The 26294-nt window shown below is 43.6% G+C and overlaps 1 protein-coding gene across 4 annotated transcripts in view; it reads right to left on the minus strand.

Moving 5' to 3' along the window:
• ABCB5 (ATP binding cassette subfamily B member 5) overlaps nt 1–26294 on the minus strand; it is a 73515-nt gene that overhangs the window by 12300 nt on the left and 34921 nt on the right. For all 4 annotated transcript variants that reach the window (XR_012902008.1, XM_075922238.1, XM_006138343.4 and 1 more), the window contains 9 exons: nt 24566–24727; nt 21836–21985; nt 21107–21250; nt 19347–19454; nt 18943–19020; nt 11834–11917; nt 10518–10721; nt 9208–9308; nt 8107–8247 (listed from right to left, as the gene is read on the minus strand). Coding sequence is in view for 3 of the 4 variants with exons in the window: in XM_075922238.1 (XP_075778353.1) it covers nt 8107–8247; nt 9208–9308; nt 10518–10721; nt 11834–11917; nt 18943–19020; nt 19347–19454; nt 21107–21250; nt 21836–21985; nt 24566–24727 (1172 nt within the window). In the remaining variant the exon portion in view is untranslated. The remainder of the gene's footprint in view (nt 1–8106; nt 8248–9207; nt 9309–10517; nt 10722–11833; nt 11918–18942; nt 19021–19346; nt 19455–21106; nt 21251–21835; nt 21986–24565; nt 24728–26294) is intronic.

Raw genomic sequence — 26294 nt, forward strand, 5'->3', positions numbered from 1 at the left:
ACACTTTTTCCTCTAATAACCACCATAAACCAGATGACCATGGAAGATTGTATATTAGAAATTGGGAATTAAAAGGATGACACTGGGCTTTGCCTTGTGACCCACAAGACTTTCATGTCCCCCGTCACCTCTACATGGATCAGCAGCTGCAGTAGCCCCATAGGGATCCAAAATGGATAAGACTAATCCATAGATGTCCTAGACATTCTTCATTTCCCTCCACATCTCTCACTGGAGAGCAAGTGTGTCAGTGGCACCACCAGAACCCAAGGCAGGAAGACCAAGAGGGAAAGATGTTGCTGTGACTCAGGAACTCTTCACCTCAAGTTCTTCTCACCCTGATGGAGAGCAGCAGTGGCAAAAATCTGAACTTGGGGGGCTTAGGAATTCTCTGACTGATTGTTCTTTTGTCGAGATGCATGACTGGAGATAATAAGACCAAGCTCTCAGAATGAAGAGAAATTAAAAGAGGAGCGTTTGGAAGTCCAAATAGCTACAAGGGATCTACTTCTTTAGGAGCTAGGAATTCTGGTAAAAAATGGGAGTTGTTAGATTCTTCACTAAAAAAAAAAAAATCAATTAATGCCCACAGGAAATGACCATGCTTTCTTAGTTGACAATGTTATTTAATAAATCGATGCAGCTATAATAAACACAAACCCAAAACAAACTAACCAAAACCAGTCAAACAAGAATGCCCATTGTGCATGTAACACAGCTTGGGTTTGTTCTATGAGAGTGAAGTGAGGAATGGATTCTGGAGGATGCAGGGAAAAATTATGTATAAAGGAATAGCTTGGTTAGGAATTTAGTGGAATTAAGTAATATGTCTGGCTAGGTCTACACTATTGGGTTTAATCAGAAAAAGGTACGCAAATTGCGCTCTGCAATTTGTGTAGCTTTTTCCGATTATTTTTCCAGAAGAGGCTTTTCCGCCTTTGCCAAATGGCGGAAAAGCCTCCCCTTTCGGAGGAGCCCTTATTCCTCATGAAACAAGGAATACAGGGTTCCCCGAAAGAGCGCATTTGCTCTTCTGCGAAAAAAAGCAGAAGAGCAAACGTGTTCCTTGGATGTGGTGGAGTTTTTTCAGGATACCTCTGGTATCCTGGAAAACCCCCACAGTGTAGACGTATAGGATTATATAGCAAGATTAGTCTAAATTTTAATATTGACCTATGTCCTAGGGCTGGATGAGACTTGCTTCCCTATTTGTCTGCTAGAAATGGGATAGGGAAATCGCATTTAAAAATTATGTACTTGGATGGGCTAGACCCAAGAATCTGGCCCATATTATTAAATTATCACTTTATTCTGCCCAACTGAACTGAATAATCCTATAATTTGAGTATTGCAAATTTCTTGCCTGGCTTCTTTATTCCTTTGCCTCCATTGTTTACAGCTGTCACTTGAGATAGTTAGGGTGTAAATTCACTGGACAGTAACCACATTTACCTGTGAAACATTTAGTAAAATTTTGGGTGCTATCAAATAAATATATAAAGAACTGCTTAATATTTCAAAAATACATTATCCTTTTACATTCCTCACCAAAATAAATACATAAGTATATAAATACAAAATAAAGTCCTGCATCAGCAAAAATAATGTTTAATGTAGCCATGTAAACAGCATTGATGCTTAGATTGATTTTCCCACAGGTATTTGCAAGAAGACACTATAATCCAGTGGTTTTCAAAGTTGGGTCACGGGCCCACCTGGGTAAGCCATTGGCCCATTTAAAAAAAAATAGGGATACCTGCAGGAGGGCTTACATACGGGACTGCCCCTTTAAAAAAGGGATATCTGGTCACTCTATATATACACAGCATGCCGTAGCTATGACCAAATTGAGCTACATATAATAGATACATGTGCTTCAAGAATTTTTGCAGAGATTATATAGTCAGGTTTAAGCATTGATTTTTAAGGGCCAGTTATTCACACCTCATGTTTTATGTTATAAAAAGCAGAGGTTGTCATCATTTAATAATAAACCTACTCTGAGTGAAAGACTACAGAAACTAAAAATCATGTTTTAGCAGATAGATGAAGATTGTGATATTTTGATCTTGTTAATTGGGTTCTGGATCATAATCTTCATTATATATTAATCATCAGATGGAAGCTAAGTTTCATATGCTCATCTTCTATACTGACAGTCAGGGCCCTGTAATGTCTCTCACATTGGGCACCAACAGCTTTTTGAAAATGTAAGACCTTTAGTTTCCAGGGTGCTTTGGGCCCAGTAACTGCAAGTTTCAACAACAAAAAGGGGGATTTTAAAACATGTGGACTGTTCATCTGGTATTTCTCTTGTGTTGACTCAAACCTGAGCCATTATGTTCCACAATCAGAGTCTTAATTTAGTAGCAAAGATTACATGTACTGTAATCCTAATAAGATCTTTATTGTCCCTGACATAGTTTCAAAGACCTTGTTCAGCCATCATTTCCATGACGTGGGCTCTAATATTCTTATAAGTTAAAAAGAGAACTGCACAATACAACTCTTATATAAAGTAGGCAAACACAGTATTCCTTTATGAGGATTATCACACTCAGTTTAGGTCATGTTACAGTTAAGCAAGAGGGTGTGCATCCAATACAAAGAAAGAGAGGGAAACAGGGCAGTCAAAGAATATGTGCATGGTTTCTGACTGGGTACCAATACTTTATCTTTTTCAAGAGTTTATCTGCAAATTCTGGCTCCTGTCAGTGTACAAGTGCACCACATAATCTTTCTTGTGCTTGCTTCATCATATGTATCAAACAAGTAAATAGCAGTAAGGAAGAGGACTTGCTGAGTGAGCCATGCACAGTCCCTGAGGGACTAGCTTCTATGGCTGACTGGAGGATGACAATTGTGTTTTGCAGCAAACTTTGAGGTTTCAAATATTTTCATTCTGCATTAGAATAAAAATAAAACCCTTTCATGAAAGTGGGTGTATGTCAGTCCCAGCTTGCTCCAGTCTGGGGCCATTGTGTCTCTGCATTTTAAATGTAGCAAGAGCAGAGTGGCTCATACTATATTTAAAATGCAGAGCTACAGCGGTCCTGGCTCTGTCCTGGCTTGCTCCAGTCTGGGACCAATCCCCTGCCTGTAGCTCTGCTGTTTAAATGTAGTAGGATCTCGGCTGCCTGCACATCTGGCTCCTACAAACTGCAGAGCTGAATGGGGACTGGTCCCTGACCTGCGCAAGTTGGGACAGAGCACCTTCCCTTATTGATTAATCCTGTAGTTGTCAAATTATATTGGCTACATGATTAGTCAATTAACTGCCTTTTAACTCCTCAGCAAGCATTGTCCCATTTCAGGGATATAGATGCTGTCAATCCTTATAGGAGGAATAGGTGCTTTGTAGCATCACCAAACTTCACTGGGCAACTTTTAGCTGCCAGAAACCTTTAGTCTCTCAACTTTCTGAGAATTAATCGGATCCAATATTGTGAAAGCCAGTGCTGACAGAATAACTTCCATTAGCATGCTTTATTGTCTGCTTGTTCCTGTTGTTATGACTCTTTCTGGTTTCTCATTGTCGATTGCAAAACACAGCAGGCATTGCCAGGAAAATAGCCACTCTTCTAAAGCACAGCGCGGTGTCAGAATGCCAATCATTTTCAGCATAAAACCAGCCTGCCCCACTCCTGCAACTGTGGCAGGAGGTACCGTCCAGAGAGCCCTCAGCTTTCTGTGTGCCATTATGCCTGCTGAAACCTGATAGGACAACACATGGCTAGTGCTTGGAGCAGGTGGCTAATAAAAGAGGGTGTATTTTACTTTAACTTCAACTAATGCCACATTTTTGAAATAGGAGCTTCATGACATGCCAGCTGCCAGTGTCACTGCCAGCCAGGGATTTCTGTGATCAGTTTTAAACATATAAAAGGATCAGTTTGTACAAGGCAGGGTTATTGTGGAGAAAGCCACGCAGGAAGACTTTCAGAGTGCCTGAAATTCATGAAGATACTAAGTATCATATAGGAATGGCCATTCCTATCAGACTAGTGGCCTGTTGATGCCACTGTCCTGTCTTCAGTAGTGGCCAGAAACAAAGGCTTTAGCGGAAAGTGAGAACCCAACCCATAAAGGATTATGTTCTCTAAAGTAAACCTGCTGTGTGAAGTTAGGTCCCTCTGGAGTTTCTCACATACAGGGGCCAACAGCCAACACAGACCTCACCCACCTTGTGTGGGGGCACAACTCTGCATCCTCAGAAGGGGCAGGGCCTCAAGTAGAAGGGGAGTGGGAGGGCGGAGGCAGCCAGCCCCCAGCACTGCCCTGACTGCGGTGTGCCCCCTCCAGCCCACAGAGCTGCGGGTAATGGGGCCCTAGCGCAGCAGTGGCAAGAGTCCTGGGCCGCTTTGAATTGCTGGGCCCTGGGGTAACTGTTGCCTTTGCCCTCCCATGAGTGGGTCTGCTCCCATACATTCTTTTCCATTCCGTGTCATCTGCTCACTCTTTCACCATATTACTTAACACCCATCCTAGTATTAACCCTCAGGGCATCCCACTGGTAACATTCTTTGCAGGTTAAAAATGGATAATTGATTCTTACTCTTAGTATTCTGCTCTTAACCAGTTTCTATCCATGACAGAACTTTACCTCTCACCTCAAGGCTTCTTCATTTCTTTAACAGCCTCTTGTGAGGGGCATTGTCAAAGGGTTCTTGAAAGCTTTAACAGAATATTCACCCTCTTGGATCCTTCAGCATGTCTCAACAGACTATAGGTCTCACCGGGATAAAAAGCATCACTGCTATTAATGGGATTTTAAAACTTCACAACGCTTCTTTCTTATCACAGTTCTCCTTTTCATTACGATCAGGCATTTGTGAGCACAACAACCTTGTGGCAAACAGCTTCTCTTTTCTCTGAAAAGCTTGTCCACACATTTGTCACAGATTTCTCTACTACTTGCTCAGCCTCCTGGTGATGGGACCGACTTGAAAGGTAACTCTCATTATTATTGTGGTAGACAGCTATCTTCTAGATATACTGGAACAGTGTCACTAATGACTCCTGCAGTTACTGGAGAGCTATGGCTACTTTTAATTATCTGAGCACTCCACTTGCTAAGGGGTTATTGGAGCGTTTAAGATTTGTTGATGTACCATCAGATTACAGAACATCTTTTCAGTCTAAAAGATGTGAATTGGTGTCATTTAATCAAAAGAACTCATAATGTTTTTAAAGGAAAGTTTAAAGTAGATCCAAGGGAGAGGCGCATTTGGATATATAATAAAATGTTGTGGCAAAACCCAGGCAGATTCAAATGGGACAAAATGCCTAGAATTCTGCTTTGAAGTAAATGATACCAATTCAGATAATTGCATTACTAAAGAATATGTCAGCATTTGCCACACAGAGATGCTGTCTGGTGGTTTCGACTTCTAAGTACTGGCGTCACTGTAGTTTCCCAGTATCCACAAGACAGGCCTTGTGTCTGTTGTAAAACTTTATATTTTAAAAAGTTCACATAAGGAGGAGGAGAGGATGAGGCCACTTTATATGTCTGAAAGCCCCTATGATTTTGGCAAACTGATAAAGAGACCTTCAGCTAGAGAACATTTGGGTGTCTGTGCTTTATGGTTAGAAGTGCTTGCTCCTGTGCTTCATCAGTATTTTAGGTAGGTGGGTGTGAAGAAGGTGACAGAAGCAGCATGGTTCCTCCGAGTTCTTCTTACAAGTTATGCTAATAACCAGGCTGGCAAGCAATGGCTTGTGCTTTAACCAGATTGCAACATTTTCAGATGTAAAAATAAGCAGCACAAGAGACATTAGGCCAGTCTGATTTAAACACATTGCCGACTGCAAAAGCAGCACTCCTGATTTACACAAGTGACAGCAAGCATAGACTCACTTTCTATTTTGATTAGTTTTAATGGTTCAGTGATGGATCTTTGGCTAGTGAGAGGAACCCTCTCTTTCTTGTGTGCTGCACTCTGTCCAACAGCAGAGCTTTCCTTCACTGTTTCATGAGTGGCAATATTCCTCTACCACCACCTCTCTGTCACAAACAGCCATGCTGAAAACTTAACCATCTTCATTACTGTGATTTCTCTGTCTGCCTCTCCCTCTCCTGGGTGGCTGTTTTAAGTTCTTGATCATTTGCCATGCAGCTTTGTCTGATGTAGGTTGCCAATAACTACCCACATATTATTAGCATATATGATTAGGCAGAGAAAGGATAAACAAGATATGCTGCTAGACTGTGACACCATATGCAGGCAGGCTCCAAAAATGTGTCATCTACTGAATAACTTTGCTCCAAAAATTGAATGTGTCTGTGCCCCGTTTCCCAGTAAGAACTATCCACACATTTTCCTGCTCAGTACCCCAAAATGCAATGGGGATAACCAGACAGAAAGAAGAATGGCTCTGCAGCTGTGAATGGCTAATGTAGGGAAAAATACTGCCATAAACTGTGACTCTGTTTTCAAGTGGTTTTTATTTTATAGGCTACATCTAGACTGCAGGCTTCTTTTGGAAGAAACCTTTCTGGAAGAGAATTTTGGAAAAAACTTCTTCCGAAAGAGAGCGTCCACACGGCAAAAGTGCATCGAAAAAGTGATCTGCTTTTTCAAAATATAGCATCCACACTGAATTTAAGCTGTGATTACTATGGATGGAGTGGCCACCAGAGCACCCGTGCTTTTTCCTCTTTCTTCTTCTTTCGAAAGAGCTCCCTCTTCCCCATCCACACACGCCTTTTTCCAAAAGAGCTCTTTTGGAAAAAGTCTTCTTCCTCGAAGAAAGAGGTTTACCAATGTCAGAACCAGGGGTGGATGAGAGTGCCGCGGGGCCCAGGGCAGCAAAATTTCGTGGGGCCCCCCCTTTGACACAGCACATGCGCCGTGGTGCCAAGGCGCATGTGCGGGGCCTTGGGAAGCACGGGGCCCGGGGCAGCCGCCCCACTCGCCCTGCCCTAAATCCGCCATTGGTCAGAACAACCCCTCTGTTCTTAAAATTTTTTTTTTAAAGAACGCAATTGCAGTGTGGACGTAACTGAAGTTTTTTCAGAAAAATGGCTGTTTTTCTGAAAAAAAAAAAAACCTCTGTAGTGTAGACATAGCCATAAAGAAAGGAATTCACAACCCCTCCACACATTTTAAAATTTCTCAAGAAGATCCAAAACCTCACATCCAGGTGCAATAGAGTGAAGCCCTTTGCTATCTTAGGGCTCCAATGCACAAAGTGCACACTGTGAATTGGCAGAGGTGCTGGCACTAACGTGTTGGGGATGCATCCACACCTCCTGTCATGAAGTGGTTTCTATCATATACAGGCTTTACAGTTTGGTTCAATGACTCAGCACCCCCACTGCACAAATCGGTCCAGCCGCCTGTGCATTAGGCACATAGGAATATGGGAAGTACCTTCATCCTCAATGATGAAGTTTGATGGCCTTTATAGGCTCCATCTGTTGATGGCAGGGAGCAAGCTCCAATCATTCCCTGGCCCATGGCTGCTCTGTCCCCAGGTACCCCAGGTACTATAAAATGAGCTCTATGCTGTGAGAATGCAGCCCCCTTGTTGTACAGCTGAACTGTCCTGGTCTTGTGTGTCCCTGTAGCAGGATTTGCCCCAGGGGGCTGGTTTGGATATCCTTTGGATCAGCGGTAGAACCTCAATTTAATAGTAGACACGGCTCTATGTAGTTGAGACACCAGAAATAGGCTACAAACAATACTTCAGTAAATAACTTTCTCAGGCCTCCATTCTGCAGATAGGACTACATGGACAGATCCTTGTGCAGAGCATCACTGATTACTCTCTGCAGGTAAATCTAGTGTTCCACTTTGTTTCTGCAAACAAACATGCGTGGGAAACATTGAAACTATTTTACATGCTGAATTTACTAAAATTAACAAAACTTGTCAAAAACATTTAAGGCTTGAGGTACAGCTATTGGTACTAAAGTGCTCCAAGGGGGCTGGCGTTGTATTTAAATAACAAATATAGAAAACAAACAAACTCACTTTCAAATCTAACACTAATTTATCTCTGACAGCATTGTGAGATGCGGAGGGTGGTATTGGGGGATTTCTTCAGGGGTCTATGTATAAAATGGCACACTTTGAATATTTATTAATTCATATTACTCACGTGAAGACGCTCTCAGGGGTCATTCTTCCAACTGTTATTAAGTACGCCCCAAATCGAAAGCTTGCCGCATAGGTGAAATACATAAAAGCTTGGCTGAATGCATAACAGGAACCGTAGATCTGAGCTTTCTTCTGAGCATTTCTGCAACATACAGCATTTACAAAATCCTGAACAAACTTTAAAAATATGAGGGACCATCTATTTATTCAGAGAGAAACTAGGCTTCTGTATGCTGTAGCTAGAACAGTTTCACTCCCAGGTGTGCTACAGAGGCTGCATAGAGTAGACACCTCAACATTTCCCTAGAGTTGAAAGCACACTCAGGCTATGTCTAAGCTGCAGGGAAAGGTCGGTAAAAGATACGCAAATTGTGAACCGCAATTTGTATATCTTTTTCTGCTTTTCTTCCGAAAGAGGCTTTTCCGACATTTGGCCCATCTACACAGGGCCAAATGTAGGAAAAAAACCCTCTTTTGGAACATCCTTTTTTCCTTGTAGAATGAGGTTTACAGGGATGTCGAAAAAATGCATCCGAATTTTTTATTTGGAAAAGCAGATACACTCCTTGGACTTGGCAGAGCTTAGGTATCCCATAAAAGCTCTGCAGTGTAGACATAACCATAGATGTCAAAAAAGCAATGTACCAGTCTTAGCCTGAATTCATATTTACAGGTGTTGGCAGGATTGGATCCTAGAACTGCAAATTTATATTGCATATTTGACTACCCCAGTCTTCCCACTCAAGCATCTTTTCAGTGAGTTTAAGAGAAATTGTGCCAAGGCACAAAAGATAGTGATGTGTTCTAATGACATTACAACAAAATTTGGTGCCTTATGGATTATCTAGATCAAGGTGCAAGCTCTTTCATTCATTCCTCAAGCTGATACCCTCCCTAACAAAAACAGCCATATGATGTAGTAATATGGCTTTTCCCCCCCTCTGCAGACTATTAATATAATGCAATATTTTAAATGGATAAAATAAAATGAAAAAGTCAAAAGGGGGCAATTACAGTGCAGGAAAGAGCAATGCATGTGGTCTCAACATGACTGATAACCACTGGGGTTGCCTGGCTTAACAGGACATGAATAATTTCTGACCTGTATGGCGTCTTCAGGTTTTCTTCATACATTTGTTCAAAAGTGCTCTCTCTAGTTAATGAAGCAACTGTTCTAATGTTCTCCACAGCTTCAGTTGCTACCTTTATTTAAAACAGGAAAAACAAAGACAGAAGGAAATGGAAAAGAAATCACCATTGATCCTTTCATTTATAAGGGTAAAATGAATGAAACAAAACAAACATCCTGGTTTTTGTTTGTATAAAAGCTTAAATCACAGAAATGCAGGTGCTTTTACTTCAATGTTCCTAACCCCAGATATATACTCATGACTTAAATGTGAAAAGTTAGGCAGAGATTTTCTGGTCTGGCTCAGGGGGTACATCACCCGAGTCTTGGAATGGTAAGCAAGAGTGAATTCTTGTTGATTTGTGTGTGTGGGTGTTGGCTTCATTATTTTTAGAACAAAATTAGACTAGAAGTACTGGTGGGGTATTAGCATAATCCCTCTAATTTTTTCCATCCATGAGTTGAATATATTTTATTATGTGCTCTGAAGCATGTATGGATGTGCACCATCAATAGAAACATATACTGATGGCTGTGGAGGCTCTGCTAATCAGCTGGACAGCATTTATATCTCTCTGGGGTGGCTGTCCAAGTGCTCAGTTTAAAGGGAACACTGACTCCCTCCCACCATATTAGGGGTGGACAACCTAAACTTGAGAAGGAGCCAGAATTGACAAATGACATTGCCAAAGAGCAACAGTTCTATGTCACCAACCATGATCATCTCCCCACCACCACTCTCAGCACATACCGCCCACTGGCAGCCCCACCGATCTGTGCCTCCTTCTCCTTTTCCTCCCAGCCACTGTGATCAGGTCTCTTCCTCCAGCTCTCACACTGGAGGGGGGGAAGCATGGGAGTGCAGGCTCAGTGGAGAGGGTAGGAAGTGGCAGGATCCTTGGGTGAAAGGGCCTAGAGCAGAGCTGGGGGTTGAACTGTGAGCACCCTCCGGCCTAGTGGGAAGTTGGCATCGGTAGCTCCAGCCCTGAATTTGGTACCTATGTAAGGAGCCACATATTAACTTCTGAAGAGCTGCATGTGGCTCTGGAGCCACAGGTTGGCCAACCCTGCACTATATCAACTGAAACAGGAAGATTTGCAATAGCACCTTGGGAATCCAACTCATGGACTGAGACACTGTTGTACTAGACACTGTGCAAATTAAAGAACACAGTGTGTATGTGTACGTGGGTGTGGGGGGGAGGGGGCGGGAGGATGAAAACTACTCACATTCTTCATTTGTCCCATTAGATTAAACACGTTACGAAGAAGCTGTGTTTTACCTTTCCTGCTCGTTGCAGTTCCTTTTTATCTCGGTTGGCAAATCCAGTCAATGCACTGGTTTCTAGCATCCCAGTCACAGCAAGCACAGGGGCCATCACTAGGTTCAGCAGAGTCATCTCCCACCCATATATAAAAGAAATGATGACCGACAATCCCATGCTGGAGATGTTTTGTGCTATTACACCAAGCCTCAAACCTGTTGCCTGTAATCAGTGAAAACTGTCATTTGGTCATGAGTCTTCAATGAAACCCTTTTCCCTACCCAATCATGAACAGAGAAAGACAAAAAACTAAACACATGAAACCCACAAAACACCACTACTACGACAACACCTTTCAGAGAGGCCCTTCTCTCTGGCCTCTTTTCCTCTAGCAGAAATGGGCTGTGTAATCCAGTACTGTTGTTTTTTGTTTGTTTGTTTTTTTAAAACAAGCCCATTTGTTGCTTCAAATCTTCATTCCCACGCTGTGTGAGCGGCACCAAAAAACAAAACTAAACAAAACAAAGAACCCCGCCTCTCCACCATTAGTGACTCCATAGCGAGTGATTCCGACTAAATTAGAGTGGACATAGGATGTTAATTCTGATTAAAAGAATCTTGACATTAGGGAGAGAAACTTCAGGCAGTGTGTATTTTTTTAAAACAAGTTCCTGAAAAATAGACTTTTTGAAATTTAATCGGAAACTCAGAATCTCTGCTAACATTTGTATAGTGCTTTCAGGTGAAGCACTTGTCTTTCAGTTGCTCTCCCTGTCATCCATCCCTTGCTCTTTTAAGAGATAGGCTAATCTGAAACGCTTAACGTGAACTCTGCTGAACTCCAAGTTTGCCCTGTGGCCCTACAATGGGCGGAATCACAACTCTAGCTCCAAATACTCATGAACTTCAGGAAAGCTTTAATCCAAACTCAAAACAGTAGTTCCAAGCCCTCTCTATGTACTGCACAACCCTGACTTCACTCACTCTGCCTCTAGCTCACAACTCTCTAGCGTACCCTTTGTCCTGCCATTCTAAAGCCAATTCTCTCCATTCAAATATCTGTCCCCTCTCCTTGCCCTTTATAAACAGCCCTAACGTTTTGAGCTTCCTTGCTTTCTCTCCTCCCCATCTTTTCCATCTCCCCTGAACTGTGCCTTCTTCCTCTTGCTAGTATGATCCAGCACTCATGGTCACCAACCTCCTAACAGCTGAAGGCTGTACTTGTCCCCAGCTTTGTGGATAGAAGAGTGTTATCAGAAACCTGGCAGCATGGCCCATTTTAATGTAGGTGTTACATAGATACAAAAACCTCATGAGCCCACGCACATACGTACTGATTGAATTTGTGCTGCCTCTGTGGCTAATCTTGTTGTCAGAGCTCCAGTATTGTTTTTCTTGTCATCAAACCAAGAGATTTCCTATAGCACAAACAGAGAAATAAGGTTACTCTGTTCTCCCCTTTTTGGTTTAATAAAAAAATCATGTCTCCGAGTACCTCTGTTTGCACATAACCCTCCCTCCAAAGCACCAAAAATGTATTTGTGAATAGTTACATATGCAAATCATGTTACTAATCAATTTGTGCATGAAATTCCTTGATTTAGTGATATAAATATCCATTTGCAGCCAGATCATAACCTACTGGGGTTGCTTCCTTTACTTCAAATCAAGCAATGCTAATTTATATCCATTGATGATATATGATTTTTGTTCATTCAAAATTATTGCAAATATCACAGAGTTATAAAAACCCTTTGAATTATTGACCCTTTGTGTGCTTAGCAAGGCAACAGCTGAACTCTGACGATACCAAAATCTAGGCTATTTTCTTGAAGTCCTATGCTCTAAGCCTCCTCTTCTCTCGCAGACTCTGGGGCCTCCCCTATAAATCTTCTTATGCCCAGCAACCTTCTTATACTGAGTAGTCTGACAGCGAAGGAGGGCAGCAATTAGCCTTTACAGAATAGATGTCATGCTAGTTTAAGAGCTTTGGGTGGCCCTATATATCAGATAGGCTTTTAGTTACTGATCAACTGAAGATCAGTTATGGGCTACAAAAGGAAACCAGCTGACCTGTCAGCATCAGTATGGTCTCCAATTTCAAGGCTATAAGTTAATTGCAGAACTTGATTTGTATACATATAGATACACATGCACAGAGAGCGAGACAAAATTAAAAGCACGGCAGAAAACATAGTTCAGGGCTTGTAAGCCAAGAATATGCACTTGCTGGTCATTAGAAAATATGGACCTCACCATGACGCCCATTGTGTCTTTCCTCTGACTTCAGTAAGTTGAGAATCAGGCCTTTGCACAGAAAGTTAGTCTTAGGCCCTGTCCATTATACAATTAGAGACATTTTTGTAACCAGTTTGTCACATTTTTATCCTATTCTGGTTACAACACATGAAGTTAGGTTGTGTTCACACGGGATCATTTCTTCCACGGCACAAATAAATGTCAACCATATGTTTGAATCTACACCTATCATGTTGCCTCTATGGTACTGCAAAGCTGCATTTGAGCACTTTTATGTGGCTTCACAGTTGGTGACAGGTCCTGTAAAAAGACACACCTCAGACAAACACAAAGGGAAATATTTGGGTTAGTGAAGGTACTTAAGCCTCACAGAAATTATGCAAAAAATTGCTACATTCTTGGGGAGGAATCCATTTAGAGGATTGCTCCCTAGAAAAGGGTAAGCAGCGCATCCTTACCACAAGACAGAACAGGAAATGCCTGGGAGGGGAAGCAAGTCCCACAGGAACAGAGGGAGAGAGACAGGAAGAGGAGCATTGGGCAAGGTTCAGCAGGGCAAAACAGGGCCGGTTTGATTATTTGTGGGGCCTAGTTTGAATGGTGGCACCCAGCCTGGGCCGCCGCACACTGGACCTAGGGCTCCAGCTCTGCCTGTGCGGGGCTGCTCCTTCAGCAGCGTGAGGAGTTCCCAGGCCAGCAGCGCAGGGGGGCCCTCACCACTGGCTCCTCCTTTTCTCCAGTGGGCTGGGGGCTGAGTGCACCGCTGGATGAGAGGCTGTCCCTGCCAGGCAGAGCCCCAGGACTTGGGCAGGTGGAGCCGATAATAAAGCACAGGGCCACGTGCACATGCCTCATGCCAGCCCTCGTCATAGAAGCTGGGTAAGGGACTCAGGGTATGTCTACACTACAGCACAAATTCGAACTAAATTAATTCGAATTAGTTAATTCGAACTAAGCTAATTCGAACTAGTGCATCTAGACCTAAAAACTAGTTCGAATTAGCATTTTACTAATTCGAACTAGCATGTCCACATTGAGTGGACCCTGAACCGGGGTTAAGGATGGCCGGAAGCAGTGCCGGCAGGGCATCAGGTTAGGACTTAGAGCATGGAGCTGCTGCCTCAGGCTAGCCGAGGGCTGTGCTTAAAGGGATCCAGCCCCCACCCCGTACAGACAGTTCTCAGGGGTTCCCTGCTTGCTTGTCTAACTCAATGAGGGACAGCAAAGCAGTCCTGGTTTGGAGTGCCCTGAATGCCCACTCGGCACATCACAGCACTCGGCCATCAGCCCGGCTGCACTTGCTGCAGGCTGCCATCTGGGGTGGGGGTTAATCGGGGGGCTGCAGGAGAGCTTCCACCCCGAGGAGCCCGCAGAGCCAGCCCAGTCCTCCCTATCGGGGGCTCGTACCCCATTCCTCCCTCACCTCCTTCCACTTACCCCTCCCTAGCCACCCTTCCTGATGTACAATGGTGTCCCTGGCCTCTGTTTGTGGAAGGCTGGAGATGGATGGCACGAGACAAATGGCTTGGTCGTGGTCTTCAATCCATCCCCTCCAGGGTACCTAGTGTGGGCCGCAGTTGGCAGACAGGATACTGGGCTAAATGGACCTTTGGTCTGACCCAGTACGTCAGTTCTTATGTTTTTATGTTCTAAGCTCAGGGCTCAGAGTCGGGGGTCTCAGTGGACCACCTTGATTTTCATGCAGACCTGCTCCTGGGTGGCTAGACTGGCAGCTCTCCTGCCCTAGATGGTCACTTTCCTGTGTCTAGTGTGGAGGTCGTGGATGTTGGAGGCTTCCCCCCAAACCTGGATGAGGTCCCTGATCTCCACACTAGACCAGGCGGGTGCCCGCCTCTTGCGGTCCCGGGCAAGCTCCTGGGAGCCGCCAGCCTTGTCCGGGAAAAGTCAGAGGGCTGGGTGGCAGCAGGTGGCTGGCTCGTGGCGTGCCAGGTGCAGGGTCTGCTGGCTGGGTGCTGGCAGGCTTGCACCTGGCACGGGCACCGTAGCCAGACAATGTCTCTTTAAGGGCTCCGGGGCCAGGAGGGGGGCAGACAAGTTTCCCTGGTGGTGCCCAGAGTGGCCACCAGGGCAAGCTGGGGAGGGCTAGCCTCCCGCTAGTTCGAATTAAGTGGCTACACACCCCTTAATTCGAACTACTTAGTTCGAATGAGGCGTTAGTCCTCGTAGAATGAGGTTTACCTAGTTCGAATTAAGCGCACCGCTAGTTCGAATTAAGTTTGAACTAGCGATTTGTATGTGTAGCTCCTATCAAAGTTAATTCGAACTAACGTCTGTTAGTTCGAATTAACTTTGTAGTGTAGACATACCCTCAGATCACACAGCGCACAGTAGCCTTCTGGGGCAGAGGTAACCTACCCTGCCCACTTTCTTGAGCCCTGATGCCTTGAACACTTTCTACAATCCAAGGGACCAGGGGAGCTGAGCCCCTGCATAAGGTTGGGGGGCATCTCCACACTCCCAGAAGGGGCAGGGTTCAGGCAGCCAGCCCTCAGCACCAACCTAGACCATGGTGCAAGCCCTCAGCACTACCTGGAGGATGCTGCGTGGTGCTCTGGCGGTGATTTAAAGGGTTCGGGGCTCCAGCTGCTGTCGCTGGTGCAGTAGTGGCAGCAGTAGCTGGGACTGTTTGAAACCACCAGGGCCAGAGGCAACTGTCCCATTTGCCCCCCTCCCTGACAATTCAGCAGGCCTGCAGGGCCTGCAGGGGACTCTGAGCTGGGATTTGAGAAGGCCCTATAGGGATGTTTAGTGTTTTGTTTGATCTGTACTTTTCTGTGCTTTATGTACAAGTGTTCACCATACACACTCTTTGCATGTGTGTATATTGAACTACTGCCTGCCCCTGAGATAGCGAAACTAAGTCACATGCCGGAGTGGAGTTCAGGGAGCGTGTGCTATTTTGGGGGTTAGTGCTGGTCCTGGGGGCCTATGGAATGTGGGCTGAGGCCCCCTTTTCTGAGAAAGGGTAACTGATAGCTCAAGTGCCCACGAAATGTGACATGAGGACAGAGGGAGGAAGAAAACAGAGCTGCAGCCTGCTGAGCCTCTAGAAACTTGAAACTCTCCATAAATCACGAACATCAGAGGTTGAGATTCCCCTCAGAGTAGCAACCCTAGGGCGTGGCTGGCATGGAGGGGCACTAGGGTCTTTGACCCTGGGGTCCAGCCCCTCAGCCATGGTAGAGTGCCAACACATTATACATACATTATATGTGGTAAGAAAGAGCAGAATAGTATTACAGAAATAAAACCATAATTGTGGATTAAAAAAATTGCTGTAACTGAATGATGATATTTACAAAGTGTGGAGCCTGGGGCAGCCAGCCCGAACTGTCCTATGGATGGGATGACTCTGCCAGTGCCCAACAGAAGGGAATAATCACTTTCCTCAATCTGCTGGCAATGGTCCTACTAATGCAGCCCAATATTCTGTTAGCCTTCTTGGCAACAAGGGCACACTGATTCATTTGAAGTTTCTTGTCTACTGTAATCCCCAGGTCCTTTTCTGCACAACTGCTGCTTAGCCAGTAGGTCCCCACCCTGAAACAATATTTGGGATTCTCCCTTCCTAACTGCAAGACACTGCACTTGTTCTTGTTGAATCTCAGATTTTTTTTGGCCTAATGCACTCTGGACCTTACCCTACCTTCCCATATATCTACCTCTCCTCCCAACTTAGTATCCTCCACAAACTTGCTGAGGGTGCAAACTTGCCAAGGGTCCATCTACAATGCAATTCCTACTGTACTGGGAGATAGTCACAAAATGCACATCCAAGGACAGTGTTATAGGATGGGAAACAAAGCATGCTCTGAAGAACCACATTTCCACTGTGGTTGTGAATGACAAATTTACAGAAGCCAGAGGATGCAGAACAGTTCAGGAACATGGTTAAAATTAATTTTAGTTTTATCTACATGACAAAACATGTTTAAAACCACATCAGGACACTGGTATTATAACCAAGTCACTCAGTACAATTTGGATTTATAATGTAGATGTGAGCTAAACATACTTATGTTAAGCCTTCTTAGCATTGCTGTATGAGAGCCTTATTTTGTAGCCTTGTCCTTAGAAACAGAATCATGCTGAATGAGGTTTAAACACTGTTGTTGCTAGGGTTCTAATATGGATGCCCTAATGCAAAAAAAGAAAGATATATCTCTTTTTCTCTTTTTTTCTGAAGACTGCCAAAAACACATTAATGGACAAGCCAGAGAGTTTTCTATCTTTCAGTCAGTCAAACCTTCCCCTCCTGACTCCAGGGAGAAAAAAAGTTTTAAGCTCCTCACATAAAACTGTTCCCCCCTTGAATAAGCCATGAATACTGCCCACATTATTATGAGCAGGAATTCTCTGCTCCTCTCTGTGCTCCATTGGTGGGATGGTGTTTTTTCTCTGTGCTCTACTAATAGCTGTTCTGGGGCTCAAGAAGCAGCAAATCTAGGATGCTTGGAGGCCTCTTGGTCACCTTCTCTTGGTATCTTTTCTAGTTCTTCAAGATGTAGAAGCTCCAGGATACTGCTCAAGAAAGTGTTGCTGTTCTTTTTGCCTATAAATTACCTAGTTAGGACTTGTGAATGTCTGGTAGACAGAACAGTAAGGAGCAATCATTTCTGCAGTGCAGACAGACAAGAAGTGAACTAGTGATAGAAATGTAGCCGTGTTAGTCTGGTGTAGCTAAAACAAAATACAGGACTATGTAGCATTTTAAAGACTAACAAGATGGTTTATTAGATGATGAGCTTCCGTGGGCCAGACCCACTTCCTCAGATGATCTGAGGAAGTGGGTCTGGCCCACGGAAGCTCATCATCTAATAAACCATCTTGTTAGTCTTTAAAATGCTACATAGTCCTGTATTTTGAAGAAGTGAACTGGCAGCCAGTAGTTATTCTTCTCAGCTAAGGAGAAGTTCCTTTTCTTTTTGGTTCTCAGCATGCCTCTCCTTTAATGCTCAGTATCTGTTGCTGGAGGTTCTACTTCAGCTAGACTGAAATTCATACCAGGGTCTTCTGATTGCTCAGTGCCACTGGACTAAGAGGCAGGGTCGGCTTTAGGCTGATTCGACCGATTCCCCCGAATCAGGCCCTGCGCCTAAGAGGGCCCCACGCCCTAATGCCGGAAGTGTGCTGGTGTACCGGGCGCGCTGCGGGAGGGGGCGTCGGCCCTGGAGGAGGCGCGCGGCAGCTTCTCTGCACTGCAGAAGGGGTGAGTCGAGCGCAGGGGTTTCTCTGTGCCATGGGAGGCGGGGGGGTCGGCCCCGGGGTTTGGTGGGAAGGCAGGACATGACTCTGCCCTCTAACTGGCGATTTAAAGGGGCTGTGACTCTTCTTTTGTCAGCGGTATTTTTTTTTTGCTCAACAAAAAAATCCTGGTTGCCGGGGCCCCATTGAAACTGTTCGAAGGCCCCGCACTTCCTAAAGCCGGCCCTGCTAAGAGGACAATCATGTGCTAACTGGTTGTTTCAGTGCAGTTAATATAAATACAAATGATATTTAGGATGATAATAGACATCTGTCAGCAGACCAAAGAAGACCATGCCCAGCAGGTACAAGCAGGAATATAATCTGGTCATTCAAAAAGCCAACTCATTTAAAATTAACGTGGTTTAAAATTAAATAGGTGGTATCCTCAGGTCACATCCACACTTAACTCTCCCTTCTCTCCTCCCAAGTTCTCCCTGATTTTAACAAATGTAGTTAAACTTGATTGCCACTTAACTGTGTTCCATGTGATAGTTTAGTCTGCATGGAGGGGACTGAGTCATGTTATAATGGGATTCAAAACCCTATTCCAGTTGTTAGAACAAGTTTAAACCGCAACCAAGTTTAATGATTTTTTTGACGTGGTTGTTTTCAGTCTGTAGAGAGGGTCTTAGTTTGGTAGCATGTAGTTTTCATAATAAGGTTCTAATAGAATTTCCGGGCAAACAAATCTCTATTCTGAATAGTTAAGGAAATTTGCAATAGTGGTGGTTAATTATTGTTAGAATTAACATTGTACTCTGTCTGAAGTAGAAGAAAACTTAAATCTTCACGTGAAAGATGATGCAGTAATGCAGCATTGTGTAAGAGGAAAGAAAATGGATTGAACCATTTGCAATTTACTATAGAAAAGACAAATAAGAAAATGGTGTACTTATAAGAAAATTTTAACACTAACCTGTCGCAACATGGCTTTAAATGCCATATGCCTTAATCTCATTGTTAGGGTTTCTCCAGACCTCCCGTAAAGAAATCCCTGCAAGTGGGAGAGGGGAAAAAAAAGAAGTAAAAAGCAGCAGTGCCTCATATCTTGATTTTTACTACTTTCAGTTGAAATGGCAGTCTGATACTATTTATACATCAAGTGCAGCCATTTATTACAAGCATAGCACGCAAAGGCTAGATGCGAACATAAAATTAGCAAACATGAGCTGAACAATACAGCTCCAGAACCAGACATTCTCCCATCCCATCATGCCACAATTCCTCAGCTGCCAGCCTTAAATTCATAGCTGGTTACAGTAGTTACTAGAATGCAGACTGCTGTTCAGACTAATTATTTTATGGATGATGGGAATTTACCTGCAAAAACCAAGTGATAAAGCAAACCACACCTATCGCAGCAAATATGATGGAGAAAATGTTAGCTTCATGCCGGATCCTCTCTGGATCATCTTTTATTGAAAAAATCTGCAAAAAGAGAAGGAAGAACATCCCAATGTTTTATTAACCAGCCTATTAAAAGATGCTGTATAACACTCAATTCTAGTTTATCTAGTTTCTAACATCCTTGGGGAAAAAGAGAGGAGACCATTTATATGACTATTTCAAGGTTTCAGAAGGGTAGCTGAGTTAGTCTGTAACAGGAAAAACTTAAAAAACAACAAATAGTCTGGTAGCACTTTAAAGACTAACTAAACATGTAGATGGTATCATGAGCTTTCAAGGGTACAGCCCACTTCTTCAAATGAAGAAGTTTTTCCTATTTCAAGGTTAACATTAATGAAAACCAAGGGTTAAAAATTTTCAAAAGCACTCATTGACCTTTCTGCCTCACATTGGCTCCCCATCCTGATAATCCTGGTGCTATATCGCTGCGGTTTGGCTACTGAATTACGTTTATTCAGATCCCTAGGCACTAGCATCAGAGACTGCAGTAATTTCTGTACCCGTAGGCTGGCTTTGGAATGCTGAAGTCACAATTAGAAAGAACAAAAATCAATTTTTTTAGCAGAACAGAGGTTAGGCCTCTAATGCTGGCCTGTAAGAAAACTGTTTCTCTTGATATTTCAATAGGCATAATCTTTCATGATTAAAGTAGGACCTGCTTCATTCAGTGCAGAAAGAGCCTCATCCATGTTAGAGAGAGAGAAAAAGGTGTGAGTCAGTGATTGGAAACTTCTTTGGTCTACATTACAACATGCGCTAAAAATAATAATCCCTCAGTGGCTTTGGACAACGTGCATGTCTCTGCCTCAGCGTGTGTAAACTAGGGATAATCTTGCCTTCCTTCCCAGATATGTTGAGATATTCATTAGTGTTCATAAAGTACATTGAAAATGATAAAAAAAATGCAATGTAAATACGAAGGATCATTATTCTATGGAAAACTCTTAGTCCTAACCATTTTTAAATTGAAAGATGTAAAACCATTCAGAACCTAAGAAAACCATGTTTGCAATAATGCTATAATCTTCTTATGTTGGGTGCTCAGTGACCCAAGAAACAGTTGGGAAATTATGCTAGCCTATTTTTGTGAAGACTTTTTATATAAAACTGATTTTAAAACTGTCCTGGTTTCATTGAAATGTACATGGGGCCAGCCATTCCTGTCAAGTCATCTTAACTGGCACCCTTCTACAATTACATGATGGAAAAGTCAACACTCCGCTTTGTGATGAAGTAGGGATTGTATTGTCCTTGCTATGTTGCATGTGAGTTCTACTGTCCTGTAGTAACCCTGTGTGTGCCTCAGTTTCCTGGGGCACCTAAATGGTGATGGGAATGTTGGTGTAATAACTTCCCCCACATACATTATGGCATATGCCTTTTGTAACCTGAGTCCAGGAAGGGTATGAGACCAGGTAGCACCTTTTACCTGGGAAGCAAGACTAAGGCTGGAGGAAGGGCTTGGAGAATGGAGGGGGAATTGACTGTGAGCCCCTCTCCCCCAACATGCATTGTGCTGACAGCTTTTGGTTATTATATTTACAAGTCTGTTCTATGCTGTATCTCTGTTGACTAATAAACCTTCTCTTCTACCTGCTGGTTGAGAGACGCATCTGACTGAGGATGAGGATGCAGTACCCAGTGATTGTCCCCAGACTCAGTGATATACTTACTGTTATAATTTTAGCAAAGATGATGGAAAAGGCAGGATGACATGCTCCACTAACAACAGCAGCTAGAGTCCCCAATGCAATGAAAGGCCACTCAGACCTGTTTAATCTAAAAAGCTTGAGGAAAGAAACTTTGGGGAGGTGTTCCTGGAAAAGAAAAGAAAGAACAGATTAAAATGAAATTTTACTTTTGTCAAAAACAACCCATTTGCAAAGAGAGCTGAGTTGCATTATGGTGGCTAGAGGAAGAATTGAGTTTAAGAACCCTGGACCCTTATAGAGAATAAGGCAGGTATCTGGAACAACTAACTACAGGTAACAAGACTGGCCTAAAGCTATTTGTAAGAGTATTCCAGAATGAGTGTTTTTTAACAGCAAACTTCATGCTTTTTCCTTACCTACAGTAGCACCTTTCACCCAAGCATCTCACAGAAGCTCTACAAAGGAGCTCATGTGTTACATATGTTTTATAGAGGAGGAAATGAGGTACTGAGAAGTGAAGTGATTTTCTGAAAGTCACCGACTGAATCTGATATACAGCATGAGGAAGCGCACACAATCCTCTTGACTCCCTGCGGAAAAGTCTTTGCTATATACCTCTTTTTAGAGGTGCTCTGATCTCTCTGGAAGAACTGTGCAGGTTCATTACTGCCTGTTGAATCTATTTAGGATTAAAAAACAAAGAATCACAAACATAACCAACCAAAAAATTAAGCCACACTAAAGCGTTACCTCTTCAGGTGCGGCTTCTTCTTCAGTCTTTTTCTGAGAAACATGGTTTATGCTTGCTCTTTTAGAAATCAGCCCATTGACAGGGGATACTTCATGATCTTTTAAGGAAATCATTTCTGTGGATTCTTCGCTGTCTTCTGTTTTAATAGACTTTAAACACAACATAAATTCAGTCACAAATGAATCAAAAAGGTCAAAATAGTTGCATTAGGAAGACTCCACTTCCATTTACAACTTCATGTAGGTTCTGTGAAACCCTGACGGCTATTTTGGGTTTAATCCTCTGAGTACATTTGCTGCTTAAACCCTTACTAAGCAGAAACATAAAAAAGCCGAACTACTCACATCCTGAAGTCCAGCTACAGAGGTTACCTAAACATTTACACAAAAAGCTAATGTTTTGTGGCAAGCATTAAGGAAGCCATACTTTCTTCCACCAACCTAATCCTGTGAGCTTCCGTTGATTTCCATAAGATAGGAGATTGCTCAACGCCTTTCAGCAGTGGGCCCAAAAAGTTGTAAGCAAACAGTACATAAAGTCTACTTTGATATATTGTTTTCATTCTGTTTTTTTAAATGGTTTTCAAAACTCATGAGAAAATGTGTTAGTTCTCCCACTTTAGGTCAATATCCTGGCCCACTGAAGTCAGTGGCAACACTTACCGACTTTGAAAGACACACGATTTCATCCCTAGTATTTTGAAATTTTTTCCTGAATTTCCTTCTAGTTTATCCTCCCACAGAGAGTATCATAGGGTATATCTACACAACAGAGTTTTGTCGGAAAAATGGCCGTTTTTCAGACAAAACTTGAGGGACACCCACACTGCAGTTGTGTTCTTCCTCAAGAAAATTGAAAGAACAGAGAGGTGTTTTCTGGCATTGGTAATTACCATTATACGAGGAAGAAACTTTTTTTGCAAAAGAGCTCTTTCGTAAAAAGGTGTGTGTGAATGGGGAAGAGGGAGTTCTTTCAGAAGAAGAGGAAAGAGGAAAAAGCACATGTGCCCTGGTGGCCATTCCGTCCATAGCAATCACAGCTTACATGCGAGAGAGCATCCATTCAGTCTGGATGCTCTCTTCTGAAAAAAGCTTCCTCGGAAAGAAGCCTGTAGTCTAGACGTAGCCACAGTGGGCTATTCTGAATCACACAGATGAACGAATCCATGATGATATAACAGTTCTAAAGTATTGCATATAAGGAAGTTGCATACTAATAGGCTATGTCTAGACTGGCATGATTTTCCGGAAATGCTTTTAACGGAAAAGTTTTCCGTTAAAAGCATTTTCGGAACAGAGCGTCTAGATTGGCACGGATGCTTTCTGCAAAAGCACTTTTTGCGAAAAAGCGTCCGGGCCAATCTAGATGTGCTTTTCCGCAAAAAAGCCCCGATCGCCATTTTCGCGATCAGGGCTTTTTTGCGGAAAACAAATCTGAGCTGTCTACACTGGCCCTCTTGCGCAAAAGGACTTTTGCCCGAACGGGAGCAGCATAGTATTTCCGCAAGAACACTGACAATCTTACATGAGATCGTCAGTGCTTTTGCGGAAATTCAAGCGGCCAGTGTAGACAGCTGGCAAGTTTTTCCGGAAAAGTGGCTGATTTTCCGGAAAAACTGGCCAGTCTAGACACAGCCATATGGTTTAAAACACAGTTTCAAGAGTCAGAGCAAGCCATGCTTGTCTTGAAACTATTTTAAAAAACGAACAATCTTTTAAAGTATATTCATGAGTTTTCTAGAATATGGCTTAAAAGCAGCCTACTTCTATCTACTGGATGTTCTTAAATGGTGGTGTTATCGGGAGTGGATTTAAACCATGGTAACATGAGTGGCATGAAAAAACACCACTTTAAAATTGTTCCACTGCGACAGCCTTACTGCCAGTCAAGCTCTTGTCTCCATTAAACAAACTACCAACTCTTCTCTCACAGCTGGGCTAGCAACTGGGGCAACCAGGTATCTTAGCTTCTACTGTAAACCTGGTTGGATAACATGGTAGTAAAAAATGCCAGTGCCCTGCCTGCAATATGCTAGTATCATTTCTACCATGGAAGAGGTTGCACTAGTGCTGGAGCAACAGCGGGGGAAATGCTGAATATTCCCACTTTATGCACAACTGCAATGATACATGCAAAATTAGATGTATCGGTGTGGAGTGCAGATCTAAAATAAAAATTAGGAAATAAAATTACAGACTAGAAAATTACTGTTTCTTTGGAACCATCTTTGGGCTGTGAAAGATTCCATCCTCCTTTTTAGTTGAGATTCCACACAGAGGAGAGGCCAAAGGAGCTGTGCTATAAGGAAGCTGGAGGATGGGGAAGGAGGCCAAATTTTAGCACGTCCTGGAGTATCTGGAGTTTGGGGATCAGAGTGCCCTGCCTTTTTTGGGGAGGCAGGGGGGAACAAACCCAGTGACATGTACAAACAGAACCATCTTGGGTTTTTGGCAGGGAGGAGGTGATTTGGCTTTTTAGTGAAAGTTGTGCCTCTTACTTTCTTGGCAGAGTAACAAACTCAATGCATATACTAGTATATGTGTGTGACCTGCTTATTACACAAACTTTTAAACAAACAAAGTTGCTGTATCACAACCAAAACACTTTTACAAAGATACCAAAGTTTTGCTGTGAAATACCCAAGAGACTTCTTAAGCGAAACAAAACAGCTCCACACATCTACATTCTCATTTCTAGCCTTTATAGCTGAATTTACAATTTTATTGTACCTGAGCGGTGGCAAGTGCATAATATAACCCCTTTCTCTTCATCAGCTCTGTATGAGTTCCTACTTCAGCCACTGCACCATCTGCTAGGGCCACTATTACATTTGCAGTCCGAACGGTGGAAAGCCGATGAGCTATTACAAGAGTGGTCCGACCTTTGCTGGCCTGGAAACAAAACAGCCAAATTGTAATTCGTGTCCCCCGTGGCTTGGAGATTTAGCGTAATTTACTCTAATTTGTCACACTGAGACTGTAGTTGTTTCCTATTGATTTCATTTGCTAAACATCCTGACAATCCATGAGTTTTTCCACAACTGACTCAACTAGAAACCTTGTGAGCCCGGATTCCTTCTCTGCTGGGCTACAGGAAATGCACTTGCTGGCATCCACACTAAACAAAAATCAGAAAGCTTGTTTTGCTTCTCCTGCTTTTCTTGACTCTCCCCCTCTGACTGTTCTATTCAAAATTAAACTCTGAGCTATTCTAGGTTATGCCAGGGGGAGCAGTCTCATAGGGATCAATTCTTTGCAGAGGAGCAGATGGAGCAATGTGTGCATTGGCCCTGCCCCACCAGGTGGCATGAAGTTAACTATGCTAGCCTCAGGCCGCCCATGGATTGTCCTGCACTGGGAGAGCTCTCAACTGTCTTCTTGGAGTTTCTGCAAGTGCTTCTTTGCAGCCAGTGTGGTAGAAAGACACCTGGGATAAATCTACACTGCAATCTCTCACCTGAGGTTGCCCTCGGTCAGCTGACTCAGACTCCTAGTGCTCAGGCTGTGAGACGATAATCCTGCTGTGGACATTCAGGTGGCTCTGTGTAAGGGGACTGCTGGTCCCTTATTAAAACTCAGTCTGCGTTTTTGTTGGTAAACTTCCAGTATGAAAAAAAAAGTGATGGGTCTTTGAGAAATCAGGATCCTGAGACTGACAGCTCTCAGGAACAGTGGGAAGAAGCCAGCACTCCCAGTCTTCCTGAATGCCAGGTCTTCCTGGGGAGAGTCCTGTCCTCCGTGTCAGCTAGTTTTCCTGGATCAGACTGAGTGGGCAGAGCTAAGGAGACGTCATGTGCCCAAGCTGAGCTGGATGGGTGGAGAGCCATGCCAGCCAGAGACACAGCCTGGAAGCAGAGCCATGCTGGGAATAAAGCTGCAGACATGGAGGCAGAAACTACCCTGGGAACTGGAGACAGCACAGCAGAGAGTGGAGCTGGGGCTGGAGCATGCTGGAGCTGGGTGTGGTAAGCAGCAGGGGGAACCCTGGGTAGAGGCTCAGTGTAGGGGTCTTCACCAGACAAGAAGCCTTGCTGGCCTGGGGAACGGCTGATGCTAGAAGAAGGGTCCTGCCGCCCAGAGCAAATGTCTGACCTGCAGCATCCCTGTAGCACAGCCAAGGCCGGAGGAGGTGGCCTGGTGCCTACAAGAAACAGACTGTGAACTACCCTTGTATTCCAGACACACTGTTTGTGAGGTGTCCGAGCCATGGGGTGGAGTGATGTGTTTTCCATTCACTTTTTCCATCCCACCCCTCTTTTCTAAAACTGATGGTTGTTTAATGAATTGGATTTGCTTTCAGCTGTAAGTAATCATCAATGGGTCCATGAAAAGTCTAGTAAGATGAGAACACCCCAGAGTGGGGACACCCTAGCCCCTGCCCTAGGTGACCTCAGCAAGTTTAGGGGTCAAGCCCCCAGGAATCCTGGTGCCTGCATTGTTGGGGTTATGAGGACTCTGT

The sequence above is a fragment of the Pelodiscus sinensis genome, chromosome 2 (genome assembly GCF_049634645.1).
Source record: "Pelodiscus sinensis isolate JC-2024 chromosome 2, ASM4963464v1, whole genome shotgun sequence".
NCBI lineage: Eukaryota > Metazoa > Chordata > Testudines > Trionychidae > Pelodiscus > Pelodiscus sinensis.